The following is a 25,280-nucleotide window of genomic DNA, read 5'->3' on the forward strand; positions in this document are numbered from 1 at the left end:
AAGAAGCTTGTTTAAACTATTTCTCTACATGGGTCTTCTTAAGTAATACTGTGATATTAGCATGATAGGCTGAATAGTACTAGAACTTTAACTTAGAGCGCTTATCTTAACAGTATTCAATTAACGCTTGTTTCAGAAAATAAACCTTAACATTCGTAGTTTGGTCTTTATTACCAAATATCGTACCAGTACCAGTCATTTCTGTTTTTAAAGACGAATAACTGATGACTGCAACAATATAATTTACCTTTAGGAACTAATTAAACACCTATCAGTTCAATTCAGTTTCCACCCCAGCTCAAGGCAATAATATTATATATGAAAAGTGTTTGATACTGTATTCTGCAGTTTGATTCTTGAGAAGACATGTAATGAGTTTGCGTCCATCATAGTCCCCTCAAAGCAAGAGGGTTCTTGGTTCAAAAATCAACTGGGTCCTTTCTGTGTGGAGTTTGTATGTTCTCCCCATGTATGCGTGGGTTCTCTCTGGGTACTCCGGCTTCCTCCCACCGCTCAAAAACATGCATGTTAGGTTAATTGGTGACTCTAAATTGACCCTTGGAGTGCGTGTGAGGGTGCATGGTTGTTTGTCTCTGTGTGGTCCTGTGATGGACTGGCAGCCTATCCAGTGTGTATCCTGCCTCTCACCCAATGACAGCTGGGATAGGCTCCCGCCACCCCCGACCCTGAATTGGATTAAAAGGGTATAGAAAATGGCAAGGCAAGGCAATTTTATTTATAGAGCACAATTCATACACAAGGCAATTCAAAGTGCTTCACAGCTACATAAAATCACAAGAAGGCAATAAAATCATTAAAAAGAAATAAAAAAAAAAATAACAAAAAAAAAAAAATAATAATAATAATAATAATAATGATAAAAATTTTAAAAAAATTTTAAAAACCCATTAAAAAACACAATACTTTCAGGTGTCATATGCACAGCTAAATAGAACTCCCTGAGGATCAGAGCCCGAGTTGGTTCATATGGCTTTAACATGTGTGGAGGAATAAATCTTTCTTTCTTAAATCAAATAAAAGAACTAAGTCCGTTATGTGCCTTGGTAGTTGATTTATTCAAAATACATGCTCATTCAGAACATGGAGAGATCTCTGCCGTTGCGGCGCTTCACACAAGCTTTTATACAGTGGTACAAACAAGTGCATGACGTAGCTTAATGTAAATCAACAGGACGTTCACACAGTTAGGCTAGCGCATCCCACGCATGAAACTTACAGATAAAGAACAGATGTTTGCAGGTTGCAAGTTGCTGGGCAGATTATACCATTAATATCATGCTGTTGCTAAGCAGAGGCAAAGTTCAATAAAAGTTCAGTGTATGGTACAACACACATCACTCGAATATAAGATTGCCTGTAACATAGGTACATAAATTCTTTCACACATGTCAGAGATGTGCTTTGGCGCTTGACCATGAAGAGACTTGTACACAAGCAGAGCTGTTTTAAAGTCTATTCTCTGAGCAACGGGAAGCCAGTGCAGAGACCTGAGCACCGAACTAATATGGTCGTATTTCCTGGTTCTAGTCAGGACTCGAGCAGCAGCGTTCTGGATGTACTGCAGCTGTCTTACAGCCCGTTTAGAGAGCCCAGTGAGCAGGCCGCTACAGTAGTCTAACCTGCTGGAGACAAACGCATGGATCAGTCTTTCTAAGTCTGGTTTAGACCTATTCCTTTGATTCTGGCAATGTTTTTTAGATGGTAAAAAGCAGCTGATGTTACTGATTTAATGTGGCTGTTAAAGTTCAGGTCTGAGTCCAATATTACCCCGAGATTTCTAACTTGATAATTAAGCTTTAGAGAGAGAGTCTCAAGGTGACTGATAACACTTTCTCTTTGTTTCTGTGGGCCACAGACAATGATTTCAGTTTTGTCTGAGTTTAGCTGGAGGAAATTGTTTTGCATCCACACACTGATCCGTGTGATGGATGAATGGATGAATGGACGTTCCAGGCCTTTGTCTAAAAGCTGGGATTAGTACCCTAAGCATAAGGCAATACCGAGGAGTACACTACAGATAACATTATTATGAAAAAAAAAGTTTTGTTTAATTAATTCACATGCTGTAACTTATAAATGTCACTGTTAAAGGCTTCATTCAACCCCCCTCCTACTGCCTCAGCAAGTCAGCGTGACTGCAGTTTTTTGTTAAAAAGCGGAAGATTCCTCAACCACAGAGTATCCGATGACTGTACCCATAGTCTAGTACGGCAAACCAGCTGAGCGTGCAAATAAAGTTGTAAAGTTCTGAAGAATACATCTAAGACATGATGCTGGCGGTATTAGGTAAGAATGAAAAAAAGTTGAGGTGACGTAAAAAGGCATGGTGCATCAGTGCGGTTAAAACTTACTTCTCTCCACAATCGTCAACACAGTTCTTACATTCTTGGCGGACAACACAGGCATCAAATCTGGCTGTAAGAATTGTAACAATGAGGATCACATGGATGCCTTTTGTATTCCTCTTGAAAACATTACAATGTTCGGCATCAGATGGTACAGTATTCCAATTTTTGATTTTAAGCCTCTTGATTTTTTTCAGGAGTAGGCAATGCTCACGGCACAATATACCTATTTGTAGGCTTTGTATTCTTCATACACTAGTTATAAAGATTTGTGACAGATTGTTTGATTGCAAGCTTATTCTGTAAATAATTCACAACAATCTTGTTTATGTAAATAAAACATAGTTTAAACATTGATGAGTGTTAACTGTTTCTGAACAATCTATCCCTGCAGATTCACCATTTCAATTAACTAACAAGGCAACTGGTTTTTGCTTGGCTAAAACGCATGGCGTCTGCACAGAGATTCGCTGGACTACTGCAGAACGACTCCTGGTTCCCCGGTTGAATAAGTGCCTGGGAGTCCAAGGGAAGAGCGTGGGGAGTGAAGTAACCCTTTACGATTGTGATGAAACCAGTGAAATCCTAAAGTGGGAATGTCGGAATGAAACTGTGCTAGCCCTCAAAGGCCAAGAGCTTTACATTGAACTTAATGCAGATGGCACAGCCGTACTGTCCAGAACAGTTGGACCCAACAGCCACCTCACAATTTCAGGGACGTCCAGTGGAGCTTGCACAAGAACATACAGAGGTTTGCTTGTTTGCAGTAACTACTGATTCTTCTTCTTCTAAAAAAAAAAAAAATCAAAACAGGAGTGATTAGTCTGATTTATTATTCATTTATGTACGATACATCAGTAAATAAAAATAATGTGGGTGCAGTTGAGTTTAAGTGATTAAGCTGTTCTTTGTTTTGTTGTTTTGTCTGTCAGAATATTACACTATTAAAGGAAACGCAGCTGGAAGGCCCTGCATGTTTCCTTTCCAGTATGAAAACCAGTGGTACTCAAGCTGTATTATGGTCGGCTCCCCAGACATACTTTGGTGCGGCGTTGAAACTGAATTTGAAAATGGGCTCTGGGGATACTGCCCAACTAATAGTGAGTACTGCTTGTTTTAGGCACCAGCTTTTTTTGTAGCCGTGAGACAGGGCACATTTACGATGTATGTCTGTTTACTTCAAATACACAGATTTAAGTAAATAATGAAGGCTTTTACTATCATAATACTGCCTTCAACATTTCAGCTTTATATGTACAGTACGGTATGTCTGCCTCGAAAAAACTAAACAGACAAAAGGAGCATGAACAGTAAACTGAAGTTGTATAAATCTATTATACACTGCAGCTAAAACAAACTGGATCAAACACCCAACAACGGGAGCAAACTACCAGCTGAACACACTGTCAGCTCTGACGTGGTTGGAGGCTGACGCCAGCTGCAAACAGCAGAGTGCCTCCCTGCTCAGTATCAGCGATCCTCACGAACAGGCTTACATCACAGGTGAAGTAATATGGACCTGAAATGTACTGATGAGAAATGCTCAGTTCAATCAAAAAGATGTTGTACATTCACTGGTGTATCACTCTGGCTGACGATGATTGTGAGTGCATCACAAATCTTTCGCTTTGTGTCTCTTTTTTTCTTTCTTTCCTTTTTTTGTTAATATACTCAGTAATACTAGGAGCAGGGGGCTGGAACGAGGGATACAAGCTTTGGACTGGACTGACCCTGGATCCAGAAGGTGGCTGGAAGTGGTCTAATAGGGAACCTTTTCGTTATCTGAACTGGGATTCAGGTAGGTTGTGGTGCCCATCTACAAAGAGTTGAATTGTGATTGTGTTCTTTATGGCCTGTAAGCACCAGCAGGTGACTCCGGCTACATTACAGATACTTGTGAAACCAGAGGACTGTTAACAAACCACAGCAGTGTATTTATACCACCTCCTATACCAGCAATTCTTACTGTATTCAAGATATTAGCTCAATATGTTACAAAATAAAAAGCCTGTGAGAATGAATATATATATATAATAAGTGACATGTGGCATCATTTCTAAATTTCCATCATCCTTTAGGATACCCACTCTCCAGTCTAGGACATACATGTGGAATCATTGATGGTGCTGTGCAGTACTCCTGGCAAAGCTCGAAGTGCAACAAGAAACTTGGCTACATCTGCTACAGTAAAAGAGTGTCGGCTGCTCCAACTGAAGGTAACAAAAAAAGTTATTTTCTGAAAGCTTGACAACTTTGTCTTGAAATGAAACGATATCAACTGTAACTATTTAATTACATTTCTTGTTCCTCTCATAAGCAGCTACTGAGACAGGCTTTTGTTCAGCACCTTGGATTCCATACAATGGTCACTGCTTCCAACTTTATCATACTCCGAAAACATGGTCGGATGCACAGCTGGCTTGCCGGAGGGAGGGAGGGGACCTTGTGAGCATCCGCAATGTGGAAGATCAAAGCTTTATCGTCTCTCAGCTTGGATATGGTACGATACAAACAGTTCCGCTGTGAGCAAACTGGCCTTTCCACTTGTGCAATCTCTAGGGGGGGAAAATAATAACATAACCTTTCTCTTTTGTAGTCTCTTAGCACTCAGTCACCAGCTAGATTGAGATATTTGCTTGTAGAACTCTGTCACAATTGAATTCAGTGGTAAAATGTATTTACCTTGTTTGATATCCATTTCGATATCTTTTGTTTTACTTTATTTGGCACATTGACTTTGAATTTAGAAAAAAGCCGTTTTGAGAAAAAGAAAGAAAAAAAAACATGACCATACGAAAAACAGGACCTTGTTAAAAATAGATCTAGCATTTTCAGCTTGTGATTCCTTAATAAAAAGAGATCTATGTTCTTGTTCATTTCGTGTCAGAACTCTCCAGCCACAGTCTAATTACTATTACCCTGAACACTACAACAAACATTTCTGAGTTTCCAATGTAGCCAAAGCATGTATGGCAAGAAAAAAATAAAATAAATTTAATGTCCAGATTGCTGGAGTTATGCCCCTAAATGAGTAGGAAACATCCTGCTTGCAGATAGTGGATGTTTTTCTATTTTTTGGGGATTCCTGCTGTTTTAGGCACATAACCAATTTAACATCTTACTTTTCTTTTAACTTTTTAGTTTCTTGGTCATTTTCTGCCCTCTAGAGGCTGACACATCTCAACACATCTGTCAAAAAGACATAATATAAGTCTCCTCACACAACATCAGGTCATACTGAAATACAAACCACTTCAACAACATTTAAAATTCAGCAGAATTCCTTGTACTTGTAGTATTTGTAGTTATTTAACAAATCACAAATATATTACTTTTTCATTGATTCATTTTTTTTCTGTCCGCAGCATCGACTGAAGAGGTTTGGATTGGACTGAACGACTGGAAAACAGAGGGGTTGTTTGAGTGGAGTGACCACTCTACTGTTCGCTTCACCAGCTGGGAGTTCGGGGAACCAGCCTTCTCCACAGACCAAGAAGACTGTGTTCTCATAGGAGGAGAAGTATGGAGCATTATATTTGTTTTTGTTTGTTTCTTTTTTCAATGACAAAAACTAGCCAGGTTTCACAATCAAACTATTCCGATACTTATAATGTCAGAAGTTGTTTTTCAACACCTGTATTGAAAGCTAACACTACAGGCCTCCCTCTGCATTGACAGTACACCTGTCCTGGTATAAGGGCTTTTTTGTAATGCTGTTAGAGTGAGAACGGGGTGATTCAACCCAATTCCTCTTCTTAGACATGGTCTTATATTAACATGCTATTAACAATGACAAAAAAATAAAAATTGCATAGGTATCTATATATTTTGAGCTAAACAACACCCATACGAATAAACCTATGGCTGTGAGCTTTTTGTATGATGGTGCACACAGTGTTTGACTACAAGTTGGCACATGGATTGTCCACAGTAAAATATCTTTCTGTACTTCTTTCTTATAGAATGGGAAATGGGCTGACCGTGCTTGCAAGGAGAAACATGGCTTCATTTGTATGAAAACAAGTGCCTCTGAACCCTCTGGAGATGAAGTGGTGCAAAATGCAGGCTGCAAGACTGTGAGTTAAGTTCTCATAGTGATTTGTGCTGTTTTAACACAAAGAAACACACAAGAAAAATCATGTATGCAGACATTTTTTCTGTTTTTGTTTCCCGACAATCCAGGGTTGGAAAAAACATGGCTCCTACTGCTACTTTGTTGGGACTGAGACAAAGACGTTTGATGAAGCAAGAGAAGACTGCAAGCACTCCGATTCCTACTTGGCTGATGTTTCAACAGGGTAAGAACTATTATTAAGATTCATAACAAGCTAATACTAATAGACATTGTAAATTTGGATGTAAATAATAAAAAAAAAAAAAGAATATAATTTCACTGTAAATATTTTCAGGGTGGATAACGCCTTCCTTGTCAGCTTGGTGGGTCTGCGATCAGAGAAGCATTTCTGGTTAGGGCTCTCTAACCACAAACACATAGATTATTTTGTGTGGACCAACACAGACTCTGTGAGATTTACTCATTGGAATGCTGAAATGCCAGGTATTACAAGGTTCAGTTCTTAAGGATGTGTTTGAATGTGACTTTACACATAACAGCTGACATTTCCCCTCTGACAAAACAAGGCCACCGACAGGGCTGTGTTGCTATGGCAACTGGAACTTTTGCTGGCCTCTGGGATGTCTTGCCTTGTACCAACAAGGAGAAGTATATCTGCAAACACATAGCAGAGGGGGCGGTTTTAACCCCTGTCCCACCGACTGTTCCCTCCATCAAGTGTGCAAATGGTTGGAATAAAGTGATATCACGAAACGTCTGCATTAAGGTAAAAATTACAGCAGGCACTCTACAAAGATCTTGGCTCATGTAAAGACTGTTTTGGCCTGTACAGAGAATCATTAACCACACCGCCGTAGCTATATCTGTATCACATAGAAAGTTTATACTTCTAAACAATTGCTCTGCTCTGATTAAAAAGGAAAAAGTATGTTTAAGAGAAACTAAAGAAAACAAGGATTAAGGAACCTCTGCATGGGAACACAATCACAGTTTAACTGCATGCCTTGTTTTTAAGGCTTATTTAGGCTTTTCTAACAAGAAGACGTGGTTTGAGGCCCGTGACTACTGCAGAGCCATCGGAGGAGACCTGCTCAGCTTCCACAGTGAAGCTGAGCTGGAAATTAAACCATTTAGGTACAGTATCAGCTTGAGCACATACCGTTTCATGATTTAAATAACTTGACACATTACTGAGTAAGGACTGGCAATGATAACTGCCCCCCCACCCAGAATTTCTTGTTGATGTGATATGCAGGTTATATAACCCTAAATCACTTACCGTCTATAAAAATCTGTTCATTGTAGCTATAGGACCATCTGGATTGGACTAAGTGCCCCTGATCCAGCCACTGGTTATGTGTGGAGTGATGGGTCCCCAGTGAGTTCATAGTTTTCTGTCTCCAGAGTTGGTTAATTCATCCCTGTGTAGTTTCTACAACTGGAATTCTTGCTTTATTACTTTGCTTTGGTTTACAGGTGAACTTTCAACACTGGGTGGATGGACAGCCAGACAATGAAAATAATGCAGAATCTTGTGCTGAAATGTTTTTATTCAAATGGAGGAAGATGGGATCTTGGAACGATAATCAATGTGAGAAGTACAATCAATGGATTTGTCAGATCCCTATAGGTAAAGGATGGTTATCTTGTGGTTCTATAATGCTTTTGCTATATATCTTTAAAGTTTAGTGGCCTCGGTCACTGCACCCAGCATTATTATTTTCCTTGTGTATCAAAGTGCTCACCACTCAAAGGTGATCACTAATGACTTCTCTCTATGTAAATAAAGGAGTCACTCCAAAGCCGCCTCCAGCCCCTGTTACTCCAGGTGAGCGCATCAGTACAACTGTATTTACTACACCTTATAAATACAACCTGTGAATTTTTGTACAGAACAGGGAAAAAGGGCCTTTGCTTTTTCTGCTCCTACCTCATGGAACAATTTACAAAAGGATTTGAAATTAACGGAACTGATTCCATTGAGCGATTTTAATTCCAGGATGAGAACACTTGAGACTGAGTCCCTTGTCTGTAATTGTTTTAATTGATTTGTTATTGTTTTACTCAATTTGTTATTTTAAAGCAACGGAAATTTTAATTTTGTAACTTGGGCTGCCACTTGGCCAGGATGCCCTTGTTAAAGAGATTTTTAATCTCAACGGGTCTATTTTCCTGGTAAAATAAAGGTTAAAAAAATAAAATAAATTCACTGGAGAATACAATGAATCGGACATTTAGGGACATTTACAGGAACACTTGGATGTGTGGAGCCTGATTTATCTTTCTTACAGCAGGACTGGACATTCAGCTGATCTAGCACACTTAATAGCTTTAGTTAAGTTTTGTTGCATTTATGAAGAGTACTTTTTTTCTTTTTTAAAGTCTGATGCTCTAGGTAGAAATGATTTTTCTGTAATCAGTTTTCTTTGAATCGAGTGAATGTGTGAAATATAAAACATAAGAGTTCACACGCAATCGGTTCTTGCATCTATTCTAATCTTCAGACGTCACTTCTTTCTAACCTGTTTAATATGGTTAAGTCTGCTCGTCATAACTACATTTCATCTCCAAGACAAGCAGAAAAAAAATCCGTAACTTGTTCATAAAAGCAGAGCACCAGAAGGGTTGCCACATATCATTTTTTGTGTTTCTGTACCTTAGAAAACTTGGTGACAAAAACATGTCTATTTGTGGCAGCATTGTATGTCTTAGAAGGAAATCAGTCATTAGATTTCATGGTAAAAATAACAAAAAAATTAAAAAGTAAGCATAAACCTGACTATGAATATATTGTATTATTATGATGTATTACAAACTTTTGACAAATTTACAGATTACAATACTACCTCTGATGGGTGGCTGGAATGGAAAGGGAACCAATATTATTTTAATCAAAATTCGATGGCCATGGAAAAAGCTCGTCACTTCTGCAAACAGAGGCACGGTGACCTGGTGTCTATTCAGAGTGAAGCTGAAAACACCTTTCTGTGGAAACAGGTGAGCAGTTTAATGTCCTCCATTAAACAATTGAAGCAAAGAGCAGTAAGGGTACAACACCAATGGCATTACACATGAACACAACATATGTACCCGTTTTTTGTTTTTTTTCCAAACAACCTCCAACAAAAAGTTTTTAGATCATTTTTAGCACATCCATGTGATGTTTTTCTATCTTAGAGGACAGAGTGAAACAAGAAGTTAACACCATGGCTGAGCGTTGTGAGTGAAAAACTTTAAGAAATAAACTAATCATATTACTTTACAGCAATGCCAGAATGGGGCCAATTTTTTAGCCTTGGAATCTCAAGTTCAAGGTCAGCCCACTTCTTTAAAGTGTGAAGGAAATTGTCTGAGTTATACAGAATTGAACCCTGTATCAGTATCTTGTAGTTTTTAGAGAATGCCTTATTTAAGATTAAAGGCCAACAGTTTTACTGAAGTTGAAACGGCGTGCTGGTTTCTGCAACTTTGTCTTCACCGTCTCATTTTCAAGGGACTAATAATGTTTGGAGAAGGTCGAGGGTTTTCTTTCAAAAACACAATAGGCGCTTAGCGCGGCTTAGCTGGTAGACTTTCTTCCGTTTTTCAAAGTGTTGAGAAGCTTCTCTTACTGGCAACTTGCATTAGTTACTGAACTATTGATAAAGCTTTAACTTAATATTTACCGATTTAAAATCTATCAAATATGCAATGAATTTACATGAGAGAAAGGTATAAATTTAATTGTGCTATTCTGATTAACATGATTGACCTCTGGTGTCCTGTGTATGTGCAGTGTAATTATCGGAAGCCTCTGAACATTTAATGTAGAAACTATTTGTGTTGCTTGTGTTTTCTACCAAAACTGCAATAACTTCACATATATTATTTAAACTGGCGCTTGTTTGTCCTTGTTTCATCTCTTGCTTTAAAGCTGCAGTCGGCAAGTTTTCAAAATTGCGAGTCTAAAGTCGGAAAATTCGAACTGACACAACTTTCAGGTCCCTCCCCCAACCTCTAACAAGCTCCGAATCGCCCCCCAAACCCCTCCCCCTCTGTGGACGAGGTTGTGCACGTGAGTTCACACCAGTGTGAGCGCACACAAGCTGGGGCAGACTCACGCTCAGCAGCGTGTGCACAAGCTGTGATTGGCAGGTAGGATTCCTCCACCCTAACTTGATTGGTTAAAAACAGCCAGGAGCGCTCGGTTTTTGTAAGCATGATTACAGGCTTCAGAGGGAGCTACAGATTTCGTTATTTTTCCTAAACAGCCTATTTAATATTCTACTTCCAGAATCCCATGACAGTTCAAGCTAATATGACTAAAAAAAAGTTGCCGACTGCCGCTTTAACACATTAGGTTGCATCAAACTGCAACACCTTTTCCCCCCCCCCTTTTTTTTAACATCTGAATTAAGAAGCTTTTAATTGCTACACCATGAACATGAATTAAGGAGAACTTGTGACGACATGCCTACTCTGCAAAGACTGCATTTAGCGAAATATTATTGGCCATTTCCTAACGTAGTCACGTTGATGGCTTATATTATTTGTCTGAATACAGGACAGGATGGGTCAGCCCACATAGTGGGTTAAAAGTGGGGTAAATAGTGGGTTAAAATGCCATAAAAAATGACCTGGAAAAAGTTTTGACGACTGGCGGCCTGTCCAGGGTGTACCCTGCCTCTCGCCCATTGACTGCTGGGATAGGCTCCAGCCCGCCCGCGACCCGATCGACGGATTCAGCGGTATAGATAATGGATGGATGGATGGAAGTTTTGACGAAGTTGTTGCAGCCCACCTGAGTTGGGGGTTGTATTGTCCAGTATGCACTGATACCTACCTGTCCTGTGAAGCGTGGGAATTTCCTTTGTCAGCCTTCTCCCACACTTTAAGTGGATCGCTCCATGACGTGAGAAGTTTGCAGAAAATAAATCAAAGCGAACACAAGAGAAAAGATGGAGCAGCATAGATCAGAAAAATCCCCACGTCCTGCAAAAGTAAATGTATTCAAAAGCAACGGCTCTTCAGGCCATAGCGACAGCGATAACTAAGCTAGAAAAGTTTGAAGGACATTGAAAAAGTGAAAAATGAAGAGGGGGAGGAAAAAAGCCATGATCGAGCCTGGTTGTAGTGAAGGGCGGAGTTGGCCACGACCAAAAATGGGTAGCATGATTGCTTTGCAGGTGATACTGCACAGTTACTCCTTATCTCTATCCAACCCTTTCTTTTTTGAAGAAAGATGGTCCACTCTGGTACTTTGGTGAGCTCAAACTTACATCCACACACCCCTTTTAGGTCACCTGGGGCACGTAGTATTGACAGATGTGATTCTGTGTGAGTTGCAGGAAAACTACTCTAGTTCTGTCAGAACCACTCTCGTCAAAACAAGACGAGAACAGAGATGAATTTCAGAAGCTTATTCTGAATGCATACAATTATGTTTGGCGGTATGGCTCTGTTCGGAGGAAGTTCCCAACTTTTCCATGAGCTCCATGGAAGCCAAGACAGGGAACAGCAGCATCCTCAGGTGGAGTGGCTTCCATTTGCTGTAAAGGCAACAAACCCCCTAGAACAGAGCAAGCAACAATGAACAACAGTATGACATTGTTTGGCAATGAGAAGTCGGTGGAGCAGGGGAGGTGGTGGGTGCAAGCAGAGAGCAAAAAAAAAAAAGCAGTGACAGCAAACCAAGTTTAAATGAAGTGCCCCAAATGCCAGCATCCAATTGCGAGCAGCAGCTGATTACCCATTGAGCGCAGCTGGCCATAAGGGTTGGGTCGGCGTCAGCCAATAGGCAAAGGGCGCGTTGACTACGTGGTCTGCCAGAACTAACGCGATGCTCCATTTGAGGATGGATGCTTTCTCTCATGAACAATGCTGTTGATGAAAAAACAGTGCCACTAACCAACACAACAGGCCACATGTTGCTTTGTTATGCTTTAAATTTCTTTGCAAAGCTGTGCGCATGATGGCGAAAAATAGGCCTGGTTCACACAAAAATTGCCAGAGCTGCATTGTGGTCCTACTCCAACCCAGAACGCAAGTGTTTCACCTCAGCTCAGCGCCAAAGATCAACTGCTTTTTTGTACCTCTCGTTCTAGTCTGTTTTTTCACGTGTGAAAGTATGTTTGTGTGCTCATAAACTGTAGGATCAACTCTGTGAGGTGTCTATTCTGACCCTTGTCAGTGTGTCACCTTCTCCTCAACACAAAAGGAGCCTTGACCTTCTTGGTGTGTCACTCTTAAGTTAGAGAAAGAGTGACCAAAGAAGATCGAGTAAAGCAAAGACATACAGAAAGGAACAACTCCTCATGCTTTGCTGTAACGGGAAAAAACTTAAACTGTGCAATTTCAATGAAAAGTGATGAAATTTTAGGTGGCTAATAAATGTTTGTAGAAATATTCTAACAAAAATGTATGTCTGTGTGTAGATATCCAAAACATATTACCATTATTGGATTGGTCTGACTGTGGATCTTGATGCAACATTTCAGTGAGTATGAATCGAATAATAACATAAAGAATAATAAGTTAAAAGAAAAAGTTGCGTCTTCCACACAAACCTCACTCGGAATACGGTTTCAGCCTGTCGTTTTAACCCATAATTAGTTCTTCACAAATGTTTTAACTATTTTGCTTGTGTTGCACTAAGATGGATGGATGATTCTCAAGTGATATTTCAACGGTGGGATGAAGGGCAGCCTAATTTCAAGAATTATGATGAGAACTGTGCCGTCATATCAAAGCATCATGGTGAGAAATATGATTTAGTTTCACCAACAAAAATGCACATCATAAAGGTGGATACTGTCATTTTGGTCTTCAAAAATTATTACTAGTAGAGGCAGAGCTTTACCAGCTGAAGTGTTTTTTTCGTTTCCTATTCAAGATACAAGGTACAACTCATAATTTACTTAAATATTTCCCTACATTAACACACACACACACACATAAATATATAAACAGATATATGTCTAAGTATTTACAGTCTGAGTAACTGTAACTTCTTCATAAAGTTTTAGAATGATTTTCACTATTTGCTCTAACAGCAGTCATGTTGGAGCCATGTTTCCTGCCAATCAGCCAGGTGCATGAGCTCCTTAAACTCGACAGGCACTCCCTTTTAACTGCAGACTCCTTTGCTCCTATAAACTGGTGTTAATTTGTTGTAGAAATGCACATTACAAGGCGATTCCATATTTTTTAAACATGGTTGGTTTAGGGAACTAGTTTGGTTTAATAATACAGCAAAAACTCACTGGGCCAGAAATACAAACTTCACACATACTTCACACGCAGTGAGTTAAAGTTAGCTAACTGAATCTGAACCTTGAATGACTGCCCATTTATAGTGTCAAACATTGATTAGTTTTAGTACAAATCATATGGTTTAAAAATTGAATCCAACTACTACATTGAAAAAATTATTGTGTATGTTGACCGTGATGTGAGCTCATTTTAATATATTTGGTTGTTTCGCAGGGTTCTGGCATGACTATAACTGCGGATATGAGCACGGGTCCATTTGTAAGCGCAGTAGCTCACCACACGCTAACACTACTGTGGCACCTACGGTGCCACCTAAAGGTGGCTGCCAATTCCCCTGGAAAAAATTCAATTCAAAGGTGAGATGTCACTTTACCTGCATAAACATATATAACTAAAATAAGATAAAAATAAGGGGGGGTATCCATTCATCTGTGATGTAAGGTGAAATTTAAGAGATTGTAAATCAGCTTTTTATGCCTCAACTCTAGTGTTACAACATTGTCAACAACCGTATTTTAACATGGTCTGGAGCAAGGCAAAAATGCAAAGAAATGGGTGGAAACTTGGCCTCCATTTCTTCAAGACAAGAGCAAGGTTTGTTTTCTGATTTCCTCTAACAAAAAAGAAAAAGATTTTCTTGATCTGTTCTTCTTAGAGTTATGTACTGAATTCAGCTTACAGCGAAACTCAAACTAATTTCCCTTCTTTTCCTCTTTTGCCAAAATATTTATTAATGAAATGGATGAAAGTTCATGAAATTACAATGGAAATTATGAGTGATATGACTAGTGTTTAAGCTTTACATATAAACTAAACTATAAACAAGTAAACTTATTCAAATGAGCCAGGCACAGCCTTCACCATTATACTCGTATACTTACTCATTTCTGTTGTGCAGTTTATAGTAGATTCATACACCAATTCATTCAAACCTCATTGAGGGATGGCCTAAAATAAACAGGCACTGGAGAGAAATATAAGAACAAAGAAAAATCATCAAACAAAATAGAAAATTAGTTAAACTGCAAAGCCAACTAAAAATTGTTAAAGCGATTGAAAAATAAAAATATGACAAATTTAAAAATTTGAATGCCTCTAAAACATCACCTTTTCCACACAGTAAGTCATCATTAACGTTTTTCAGGACAGCAGCGAAGCAATATGTACAGTTAACGACCATCTCAGTGCAAAGCAATGAACATTTTTTAGAACAATACTAACTGAGAAGTTTCCACAATTCCGCTTTGTTTTCGTACAATCATAGTAAAGAATTATTGTTTTAGAGAAAATCGCCTGTTTAATCTAATTTACACGGATAACTAGTTTATGGTTATTGGGAACCTTGGAAATCAGCAAAGGTTTAAGATTTAAAAGCTGAATGAATACCTAACTCGGACAGTCCATCTGTATTAATGGTGAACAAAACAGGCCCCAGAGGTGAGCACTGAGGGCCGCAACATTAAATTATTAATCAATTATTAACAAACAACTAACATTGATTACATTACTTACAATGAGCTCGTTCAGCACCGGTGTGCTCAATTCTGTTTAATCTTTTGACTTTAAATTATTTTTTTCAATTTTCAGTGTTTTTGATGTCTCAAATGACTGATGCACCGACTACAGATCTATGGATTGGTTTGCATAGTTTGTATGGGGATAAGTTTTACTGGACAGATGGGCGATCAAGAACATATGTCAACTTGAATCTTAAGGTAAGTAGACACCATTTGATTTGTGCTTTTAAATGGGAAGTGAGTAGATTGTTTTGCATTTCTAATGATTTACGTGTAAAAATCTTCTAATTTGTCCATTTTAGGAAATTTGCAACAGGCTACATAAAAATTTAGCATTTTTGTGTATTAGTGACATCAAGCACACGGTATAGTTTTAAGTGTTTTAATACTATGACTAATGCTTTGTATTCATTTGTCAAGATTTTTAAGAACGATTTAAAATTTCTTCTTTATACTGCAGAGGTTAGTGAGAGATGGAAGCTTTGATGGAGTGTATAATACGGTTAGAGTTAGCAGTACTACGATAGGTAGTTTTTCAAATTTGTACTGACCACAACCTGAACCCAAAATCATGAAGAAGAGAAAAAAACGTTAGGAAACATTAAGAGAAATTAAACATTCAAATAATGTATAAATATGAATATATTACCCCATCCTGCCTGGTTGAACATCATTGTCTATAAGATATAATAATATATATTATATTTAATAATACGTAAAGTTCTTCAATCATTTCTCAGTAAGGGGTGTAAAAATGTATGTGTAAGACGTGTCAGAGATGGAAAATGTTTCACATACTAAGACGTGATGCTTTTCTTTAAAGGGCTGAAGTTATTACATAGGAGGCCTAATTAAAATATATTTTTAGATTATTCTGAATTCTAAATTTACACTTTTGGACCGTTAATCTCGTCTTTGGTCTCTATGTAAATTAGATGATCTTAATGACAACATTCCTACATAGAATGACAGTGAACATTTTCTCTTTATTTTCTCCAAGGGATCATACACCTTAATTATGGACACACAAACAGACTTTCACTGGTATTCAAAACAGTCCCTGTCTTCTCCATTAATAGTGCTCATTTTGCATCTTGTTTCACAGTATGAACATAATATGGATAGCTGTGCTGTGATCAACACGAGCCCTCCACTTGGTATCGGTAAATGGGTCGCCAAGTCCTGCAATGACACCAACGGATTTATATGTCTGCGAGATATTGGTAAGCCCATTTCTGCTCAAAGAACTTGCTGACATATCAAATATATATAAAGGATAAAATCCATAATTCCCACAAGCTGATATAAAAGCTGAGCTTCTGCAGCTCATCAACCAACTTTGCCTTGGGCCCAGTCAGACTCTTTCTGACTCTTTCTGACTCGCTTATCATCTCCTTCCTCAGCCTATGAAAGCTGGTTAGCAAAGGCTTAAAATGAATGCAAATGTGTAGGCTACACGTTCATATTGCTATCTTTTTTTTTTAACATCATTTTGACATTCAAACTAATTTTACTAAAACTGCAGATAATCTGGCGTATAATTAGTGCAACATGTCATTTATAAACATTTCAGAACAACAACTTAAGAATTTCTGTTCAGTATTTCAAAACTTAGTTTACATGAAAATAAATCTGTTTACCCCTCTATCCTGAACAGATCCATCCGTCTCCGACTCCACTGAACCAACAACTTCTAATTACATAAAAATACTTAATGACTCCATCAAGCTTGTTCCTCAACAAATGAGCTGGGATGCAGCCAAAAAGTTCTGTCAAGATGATGATGCCAACCTGGCTAGTTTGCGGACTGAGTGGACACAGACTTACGTTGAGCTGCTGGCTGTGAGTCTCAATACTCCCATATGGATTGGACTTAACAAAGCACAGGTATACTATTTTAAGCCTACAAATAACACAGTTAACCCCTGCTTGCAACAACTGACTGCTATACATTTCTTTTGACTACACTGCCTTGCTTAAGGAACAATTCTAACCATAACACCCATTATTGCAGAAGTTATTAAACATTAGTTGCTTTTCCAAATATGATGCTCACTTTCAAAATCCAATCACTTTAGAATACAACAGAATAGAATAGAGATATACTTTATGCATGTCAAAAGTACAAATGCTATTGTCTGAAATGACTGAATCATGTTAAAAGCAGCCTCCAATATGTATTAAAACACTCATTCATGGCATTAACGTAAATCTGCATGCAGTGTATATTTCTAATGGGATATGTGTCCCTGGGCAAGATACTGAACCCCCACGGCACTCCTGATATGCTCACTGGTGTGTGATGTAGCGTTACCGGGTATTTATATACCTATTAAATATAAGGATTTATGAGATGTTCTTACAGTCTCAAATAAACCTTACCTCGAATTCAGGGCACCACCTACCTAGGTTTTAACTTAATTTAAGTCACAGTCCGGTAGGAAAACTGTTCGAAATCTTACGATCCTGGTGTTAAATTAATTAATAATCAATTAATAATCAATTAATATTCAGTCTCATATCTCGCTACTTTCGTGAAGTTCTCGTTTGGTTGGACAGACATTACGTAAAGAAAGCATACGACACAATCTGTGATTATAACATATATATAGATATATGAGCTGTTTATTACAATGATATGATCTTAGACATGAACCTTTAAACAAACAGGAGATGCATGGAATATGGGTGATTATATAAAACACTTAGTGAATATAAAATAAAATATGGGGGATGGGGAGATACTGGATGTATTCAAATAGTTTAGGTTGGCTGACTATTTGACGCTAAATACTGACATTTCGGATTAATGTATCATTCTGTGAAAGCCTCGAGACATCCATCAAACCCACTTTAAGGTGAAAACGGGTCGGTCTTACTGTGCTGAAGTTCTGTTCAGTCGGTTCGGACCATGGTAGCGGCCACGCGGGTCCGAGGGGATTTCTCTTCCGCTCTCTGGGCCTTCCTGGCTGTGGTGGCTGACTTTAGCGGACTTCTCAGTTGCTTCTTTCACCGGGAAACCGAAACGATGGTGCCGAGGACTGGGGTTAGATGGTCGAATCTTCTTAGTGTCAGTGGGTCCGTTGCTTCTCTGATGAAGTGAACTTAAGTTCACAGAAGATTAATAAAAGGTTGCTTGGAGTTGGCTTTCTTGGTAGGAAAAGGTGATGATGGCGTGAAACAGCGGAGGTTAGGACGTGCGACGTATAAGGACGTGGATGGCGAGGGACGAACAAAAACACGTAAAACGTGCATCTTCAGAGTATTTCAATCTGTTTCTTTGTTCGGGTCTTCCTCGTCTTTCTTTGGGTCCTGCTCCGTCCTTCTCCTTCCTCCCCTCCGTCGTCTTCTCCACGGCTCATACTCTCATCTTTCCGTGCTCTTCAAATCTCTCTGAGCAACTCATCTGATCAATTCTCCATTGTTCTCCCTCTGAAAACAAGAGCGTGCTTCTGGAAAACAACTAAGAAGAGACAAGACGCCTGAAGCGAGCCAGCAAACGAGAGAACTAGAGAGAGACTAGAGAGCGTGTTTTCCGCGGGTTCCGGGTTTTGACTCTCGGAGGCGGGGCTTACACTACTTTTCCAGCCAATGACATGCTTGAACTGTGTGCATGTCTGCCTGGGTGTCTGTGTAAGGTGATCTGTGCTATATGGGGATTTCTGGATTTAGACAAAGAAAACTCTTATTTCTCCATTACTCCCATCTCATAGAACATTTGTCTCGGTGATTCTGAAAACACCACATCTTGTTAAGATATGCAGATTAAAGATATAACATAGACTTGTAATATAAAGACATCAAAATAACACACATGATAAAGACAATTATGACTTTCAAAATTCAGATGAATATCTATGAAATCGTGACATATGAATAGTGAGTCACACAATGCTAATTTCTGTGTTAACAATGGGGACACTAAACAAATACCAAATAGATACCGAAGGGACATCGTTAAAAGTTAAATTGTTGCATATACATTGTCCATTTTACTGAGTCCTCTGGGATTTAAATGTTCAACTAATCAACACTGCAGACCACTAGGGGGCAATGTGGTTCCATCAGGCAGGTTGGGCATTTTCCACCAAAATCAGTTCTTTGTCAATATTTAAGCCAGAATCGTACAAATTGTCTCTATATGCGTCTTGTGATCAAGCTGGAAACCTGAAAGAAATTGTACACGGTTATCAAACACATTTAATATAGTTTTAAGATTCGACTAAAAGTGAGTCTTCTCAGTTCGTGTGTAGCCATCTGGTCGGTTTGCTGGTGAAAAGGGGTGTTAAAGTGTCAACTTTCGAGTTATGGTCTAGATAAGATAGTAAGTGTCCCACTTTTCCAAGAGTGAGTTCGACTCCCCAAAAGCTCTTAAGGGTGTTGTAAATTAGGCAGTTTCTGTCTCTTTTTCCTTTGTGGAAAGAAAATGAAGATCTGGTTTATATCCACATACGTAAACATCCCCCACAGGAATGTTGGTTTTGTCAAAGTTTGAAAAACTCTTAATCCACACGGCACTGTGACTGCTACAGTGATCATAGAGTGAAAGCAATGGAGATACTGAGCATGTACGTGTGTGCGTGTTGAAAACAAAACACATTGAGAAACAAAGCTCTGTGCCGATCTTCGCTTCCAGACAAATGGCCGTTTCAGTTTCGTTGATGGCTGGCCCATGGCGTTTGCTCACTGGAGTGAAAATGAGCCAAGCAGAGATCGAGCTTGCGTTTATGTGGATGTGGATGGAAAATGGAAGACCGCTTACTGCAATCAGACCACCAACAGTGTTTGCATGAAGTCCACAGGTACAGTCAAACAGACTAATGTTCGCATAAATAAGTGCGCATTTTATCCTGTGACGGTTGCAATGCCTCCCATTTGTTTTAGAATAAGTACACTTGACTTAAATTGTTGTCCAACTGTGTAAATTATAGAGTGCATGCATTCATGTCATGGTTATGTTTGCTTTTAAATTTGACATGGCTGTCTAACAACCACATAATACACTACATGAAGTGCCTTTAATGCACTGTATTTGAATGGACAGAAATAAAGAAAAAAAGAGTAAATCCAAGTGTCTTTCTTATTCACAGACGTACCACCAACACAGCCATCAGATTTCCCAGGAGTTTGCCCTGAGGACCCAGAAACAGCATACGGTCGTGGTCACTTCTGGAGACCTTTTAGGGGTTACTGTTACATATTTTTCACAAAGGAAGAAAGGTGGACAGATGCTTCAGTCAGTTGTGCCAGACATGGTAGGCATTTTCTGTGAACAATGTTTTAGGTTATTAAAATGGCCGTCGCTTCCACTAAAACCTGCTGTTTTCTTTTGTGAAGGTGGAATGCTTACCAGCATTGAAGATCCCTCTGAGCAAGAGTTTATAAAGAATATTGTGCAAACTTTTAAAGACAGTCACGAGTCTTTCTGGTTGGGCCTCTATAAATCTCTCAAAGGTACAAGACACTAAATATTTAAAGTTATTATTATTATTATTTTGTTATTTTTTATTTTCACAATTAATTTCTGTTGTTTACAAATTGTTGATGCTTTTTAGATTATGACAATCTCACGGGTTAAATGTCTGTCTCCAGGGGAGTGGCTGTGGTTGGACAAAACAGTAAAGGATTACACTAACTGGGGTGCAGATGAATCTTTTGAGTTTTCCTACAGTGAGATTAGAACATTGAATGGGACATGGAGGACAGCCCATCTGTGGTATAGTAGGCCATACATCTGCAAGGCAGCCAAAGGTAAAGTGATCCTCATGAGCTCAATTTGAAGTGGAATGATGTTTGATGTTCACATGACTGTTTTAACGACCAGCGGGAGGTGATGCTTAGATCAGCAGAAATGGCCAGTTCTATGGTGTTCAAAGAGAAATTCTGAAACCACTAATCAATAAACATGAACTTTCATGCCAGTTAATTATCAACTGTAGTTTCGTAAATATAATCAATCTAAATCAGGGGTCTTCAACGTTTTTCAGGCCAGGGACCCCCAAACTGATGGAGAGTTGGAGCAGGGACCCCCCTACTATTTATATGGCATACAATTGTGTTTTATATTTAACAGGGCCTAGTGCCGTGTATAAACATAGCTACTCTGTTATTGTACATTCAATACTAAGCTATTCAAATAATACACAGGTTAATATATTCATGTTTTTATTTTAAACATGTGCAAGGTGGCCGTGCCACTGCCAGTTATAAACAAACATCTTGCATATAACACTGAGCTATTCAAAGAATCCACAGATTTTAACTTTAAACATGCATGTAGATGGGACAATGAATCCTCAAACCATCTGTGGATGGCACACATTTGCACACAATTTGTGAGAAAAAAGTGTTTGAAAAAAAAAAAAATGTTAAAAATTGTCTAATCAACCAAAGATTTCGCGACCCCCCTGCAGTACCGCCGTGGACCCCCTGTTGAAGACCTCTGATCTAAATGCAACCGAAGCCATGTCTACACAGACTCCGTCAATGAGGAGTTTCACGGTCGTCTGTCTCACGGACCAGATTTGCTCAAAATTGACCGAATCAAGCTGAAACTGACTCACTTACCACCTATAAAATGCTTCACAGAAGCATGTAACTAATTGGATGGCGCAGGGGAGCGACTTTAATACTGCAATTGACAAATTTATATTTTGTTTTGTTTAGTTTGAGGAATGGAAGAGGGTTAGAGTTAATGCAGGTATTCATATTATTACATTTAAAAGGTGAAACGACCACCTTGGTATAAGAACTGGCCCAATGCTCGAGTTTATCAGCTTTCTCTTTATTTCCATAGTGTTGCTCCCAAAGCCATCTGCATCAGCAAGTGAGTAACACTTCATTATCTCCTTAAAAAAAAAAAACGAAGAAGAAAAAACCTGCAACAATATTTTGGCTGATCATTGTCTATTCTTTCAGTTTCAACAGATGGTGGATTAACTCATGATCATCGAAACATAACTTTGGCAGTTGTGCTAGCCATTGTTGGGATGGCAGTGGGGACAGCCATTTTCTTCTTCCTCTTCAAGAAGTCTGGTCGTCACTTACCCCTTCCTGACATATTAACCACCTTCGACAACCCACTCTTTTTCAGCAATACTAAGTCAGAGCCGGATGTGGAAGACACCCAACAACTGATAGAGAATGCAGAGGAAGAGGGCTCTGATCCTGTGACAATCTAACATTCTGTGTTCGGCCCTTGTGGTGGTTCCTGGGCCATTTTTAGGGTGATAAATCTTACAAAACGTTCAGAAATTTTGAGCAGAGGTGGCAGCAAGAGGCTAAAACGGGTCATTTGGGGTCAACATGAAGTTGTATTGAACCAGTTATTTTATAATTATTATGAAAAAAATGAATGTGCTGTTAAGACATTTGCATGCTTTACTGTATTTGTTAGGATAGTGATGTGTACATGTCGGCCTATACCTTTCACAGATGGGCTAATTTTAAGCAGCACAATTGTAATGGCGCACAAAACGTCACCGTTCTGAATATAGGTCAGTTTTATGGTGACGGTTCGAGACATTTTCAGAACTGCAAAGGATACATGAAACTCCTTTATACTGAGAACATAAAGACTCACTTTATATTTTGAGTTGCACAAAGTACGCCATCTTCTTCTATATTTCTTGACATTGGAGACACGGTTAAATTGAATGTTTTGAAGCCCCAGTGAGTGGGTCTAAATGATGAGATTAATTCGATTATAGCTATAGTTGGGTTATGCTCCTTATTTGAGCAAGGGTAATTGTCCTTGGATATATGGCGTTGAATGAATTGAATCATTGGCACAAAGCATGCCGTATGATAGGTGGCGCTGTACCCATTTCAACTATTGCTAATGGAACCACTTCCGGTTGACCTCTTCACCAACAACAGCAATAAACTCAGGCATTCGAGAAAGATGGCGAACGAAGAGCAAGATGAAGCTACTTCCCTCTACATTTTGTTTGTGATGAGCGAGTAACCCGATCCGGTCCAATTTTTAGTCAAACTAAGGTGTATAGATGAACTTAAGAACTCAGTCTTATTGTAATTTAGCCATTAATCCGATTCTTTCAGTGCTATGTATCCCCACTGAGTAATAGGGGACTAATCAACCTCTCCCCTTGTCTGAACCTCAGGTACTTTGGAAACAGTCTGCACAATGCTATACATACAGAATGTCAAGTTCGACTGCACTTGTGTTTACAAATGGAACAAAGATCTAACAAAAAAAATAGTTAAATATTGGTTAAATCAAATAAACCCTGAAGGGAAAACCACTTTTTTGTTAGAATAAAATCAAAACATGAGCCAAAGACTCATCTCTGACCCGGAGCCATTCAAACGTGTAGTAAAAAAAACAACTTATCACTATATCAGGTTTTCAGTGTGGTCCGACAGATATTTGATTGTCCCAACAGCCAGTTAAAAAACAAATAAAGAAGCTGACAAAATGTGTAGACGACTAGTTCTCATCTCTTTGTGCATGGATGAATGCAGAGCCACAGTTCGTCAGATGCTGTGCAGATGTAGTGCCTCCCTTAGTTGGTCACATTGCTGCACTGGAAAACAAGCTAACACGCCAATGCTAGTGGCTGCCTAACGCTCAGGTCTGACATAAAATATGTCGTTTGTAAGGTTCTTTGTATTATTTCTCTCACAATTCAGTCCCAACCCAAAATCCTCTCTGATTTCTGTTCGCTTTTCAGTCTTTACCCGTGTCTTGGATGGCATTCTCCCGCTGTTCTCTCCTGGGGGGAGGGAGGGCATTCACGCATCGGTCGGCCTCATGAAGTAAATGCAGCAAAAGACACATAAACCGCTCTAACCTCAACGGTCTAATTAATAGTTCTGCTGTGCTCTGATTGGTTGGTTTTTGTGAGGCAATTAATGATGCCCAGAGCTCTGATGATGCCTAGTTTTTTTTTTTTGTTTTTTTTTAATGCTGTGTGCGTGGTTTATGAAAAATCTTGCAGGGTGCTTAAATATGTCGTGTGTGAATCAGGACTGCAGGACTTGCTTCAGTAAGTCTCTGCAATCCCAAATGGATTGTAGAAACTCAGAGTTTACTTTCAAGCTTACAATTTACACCAAAATAAAGCAGCAAATTTGCTCCTTTTGAAGGTTGGGAACCTGAAATGCAGTCATTTCTACTATATTTTTGGATGTCGAAATTATTAACTATTAACTTCTTTTCCCCTGTGTATTATTTTTAGTTGTTTCAATTTAATGTTTGTTTATATAAATGTTGGTTTAAAAAAAGAAAAAAAGGGGGCGGTCGGCGTAGTGGGTTAAAGGATAAGACCGGTTTTTTGACATTGGGCCCTTGATTTCACATTATAACATGTTGTTCTACTCACCCCTGCTTGTTGTTGGTCATTTGGAGCTGTTCCGAAGATATTCGCGAGGCGTCTGGCTGCTCTCTTGAGATATTCGGCCATGAAACGGTTTCCTATGGGCAAGCTTATACAGGCACAAACTATGCTGTTTATAATTTATTAATTACTGTACACTAGCACTGATAACGTGGAGGTGCGTCGCTTACTTAAAAAAATCCGGGTTACTAATTTTGAATTTTAGCCGAATGAATAAATAGGCAGCAGGTCTGTGGGCTGTCTGTGGCAGTAGCACGACAAGGACGTCAGTAACACCCACTTTACGACAAAAAAATCAAAATTACAGTAACCCGGATTTTTTTAAGTAAGCGACGCACCTCCACGTTATCAGTGCTAATGTACAGTAATTAATAAATTATAAACAGCATAGTTTGTGCCTGTATAAGCTTGCCCATAGGAAACCGTTTCATGGCCGAATATCTCAAGAGAGCAGCCAGACGCCTCGCGAATATCTTCGGAACAGCTCCAAATGTTCAACAACAAGCAGGGGTGAGTAGAACATCATGTTATAATGTGAAATCAAGGGCCCAATGTCAAAAAACCGGTCTTATCCTTTAAGCAGCCGCCCCATGTGCAGAGGCTACAGTCCTCGCTGCAGCTGGCCCCAGTTCGAGTCCCGCACCAGATGGCTCTTTGCTGCATGTCTTCCCCCTCTCTCTGCCCCCTGCTTCCTGTCTCTCTCCAACTCTCC

General features: G+C 39.1%; 1 protein-coding gene across 1 annotated transcript; it reads left to right on the forward strand.

Annotated features, from left to right (window-relative positions):
- Nucleotides 1-2,408: 2,408 nt before the first annotated feature.
- On the forward strand, nucleotides 2,409-23,649 carry LOC142398858 (macrophage mannose receptor 1-like). The gene is made up of 30 exons (XM_075483074.1): nucleotides 2,409-2,517; nucleotides 2,761-3,117; nucleotides 3,299-3,466; nucleotides 3,714-3,869; nucleotides 4,042-4,164; nucleotides 4,445-4,582; nucleotides 4,687-4,866; nucleotides 5,732-5,886; nucleotides 6,329-6,442; nucleotides 6,549-6,664; nucleotides 6,776-6,924; nucleotides 7,008-7,207; nucleotides 7,457-7,575; nucleotides 7,747-7,819; nucleotides 7,918-8,071; nucleotides 8,231-8,269; nucleotides 9,275-9,438; nucleotides 12,855-12,916; nucleotides 13,076-13,176; nucleotides 13,906-14,048; nucleotides 14,181-14,286; nucleotides 15,280-15,407; nucleotides 16,315-16,432; nucleotides 16,867-17,096; nucleotides 19,846-20,011; nucleotides 20,300-20,464; nucleotides 20,547-20,663; nucleotides 20,802-20,960; nucleotides 22,006-22,035; nucleotides 22,128-23,649. Exons 1-30 carry the CDS (start codon nucleotides 2,454-2,456, stop codon nucleotides 22,388-22,390), a joined length of 4,257 nt encoding a protein of 1,418 aa, XP_075339189.1. The 5' UTR covers nucleotides 2,409-2,453; the 3' UTR covers nucleotides 22,391-23,649.
- The last annotated feature ends 1,631 nt before the right edge of the window (nucleotides 23,650-25,280 follow it).

The sequence above is a fragment of the Odontesthes bonariensis genome, chromosome 14 (genome assembly GCF_027942865.1).
Source record: "Odontesthes bonariensis isolate fOdoBon6 chromosome 14, fOdoBon6.hap1, whole genome shotgun sequence".
Lineage (NCBI taxonomy): Eukaryota > Metazoa > Chordata > Actinopteri > Atheriniformes > Atherinopsidae > Odontesthes > Odontesthes bonariensis.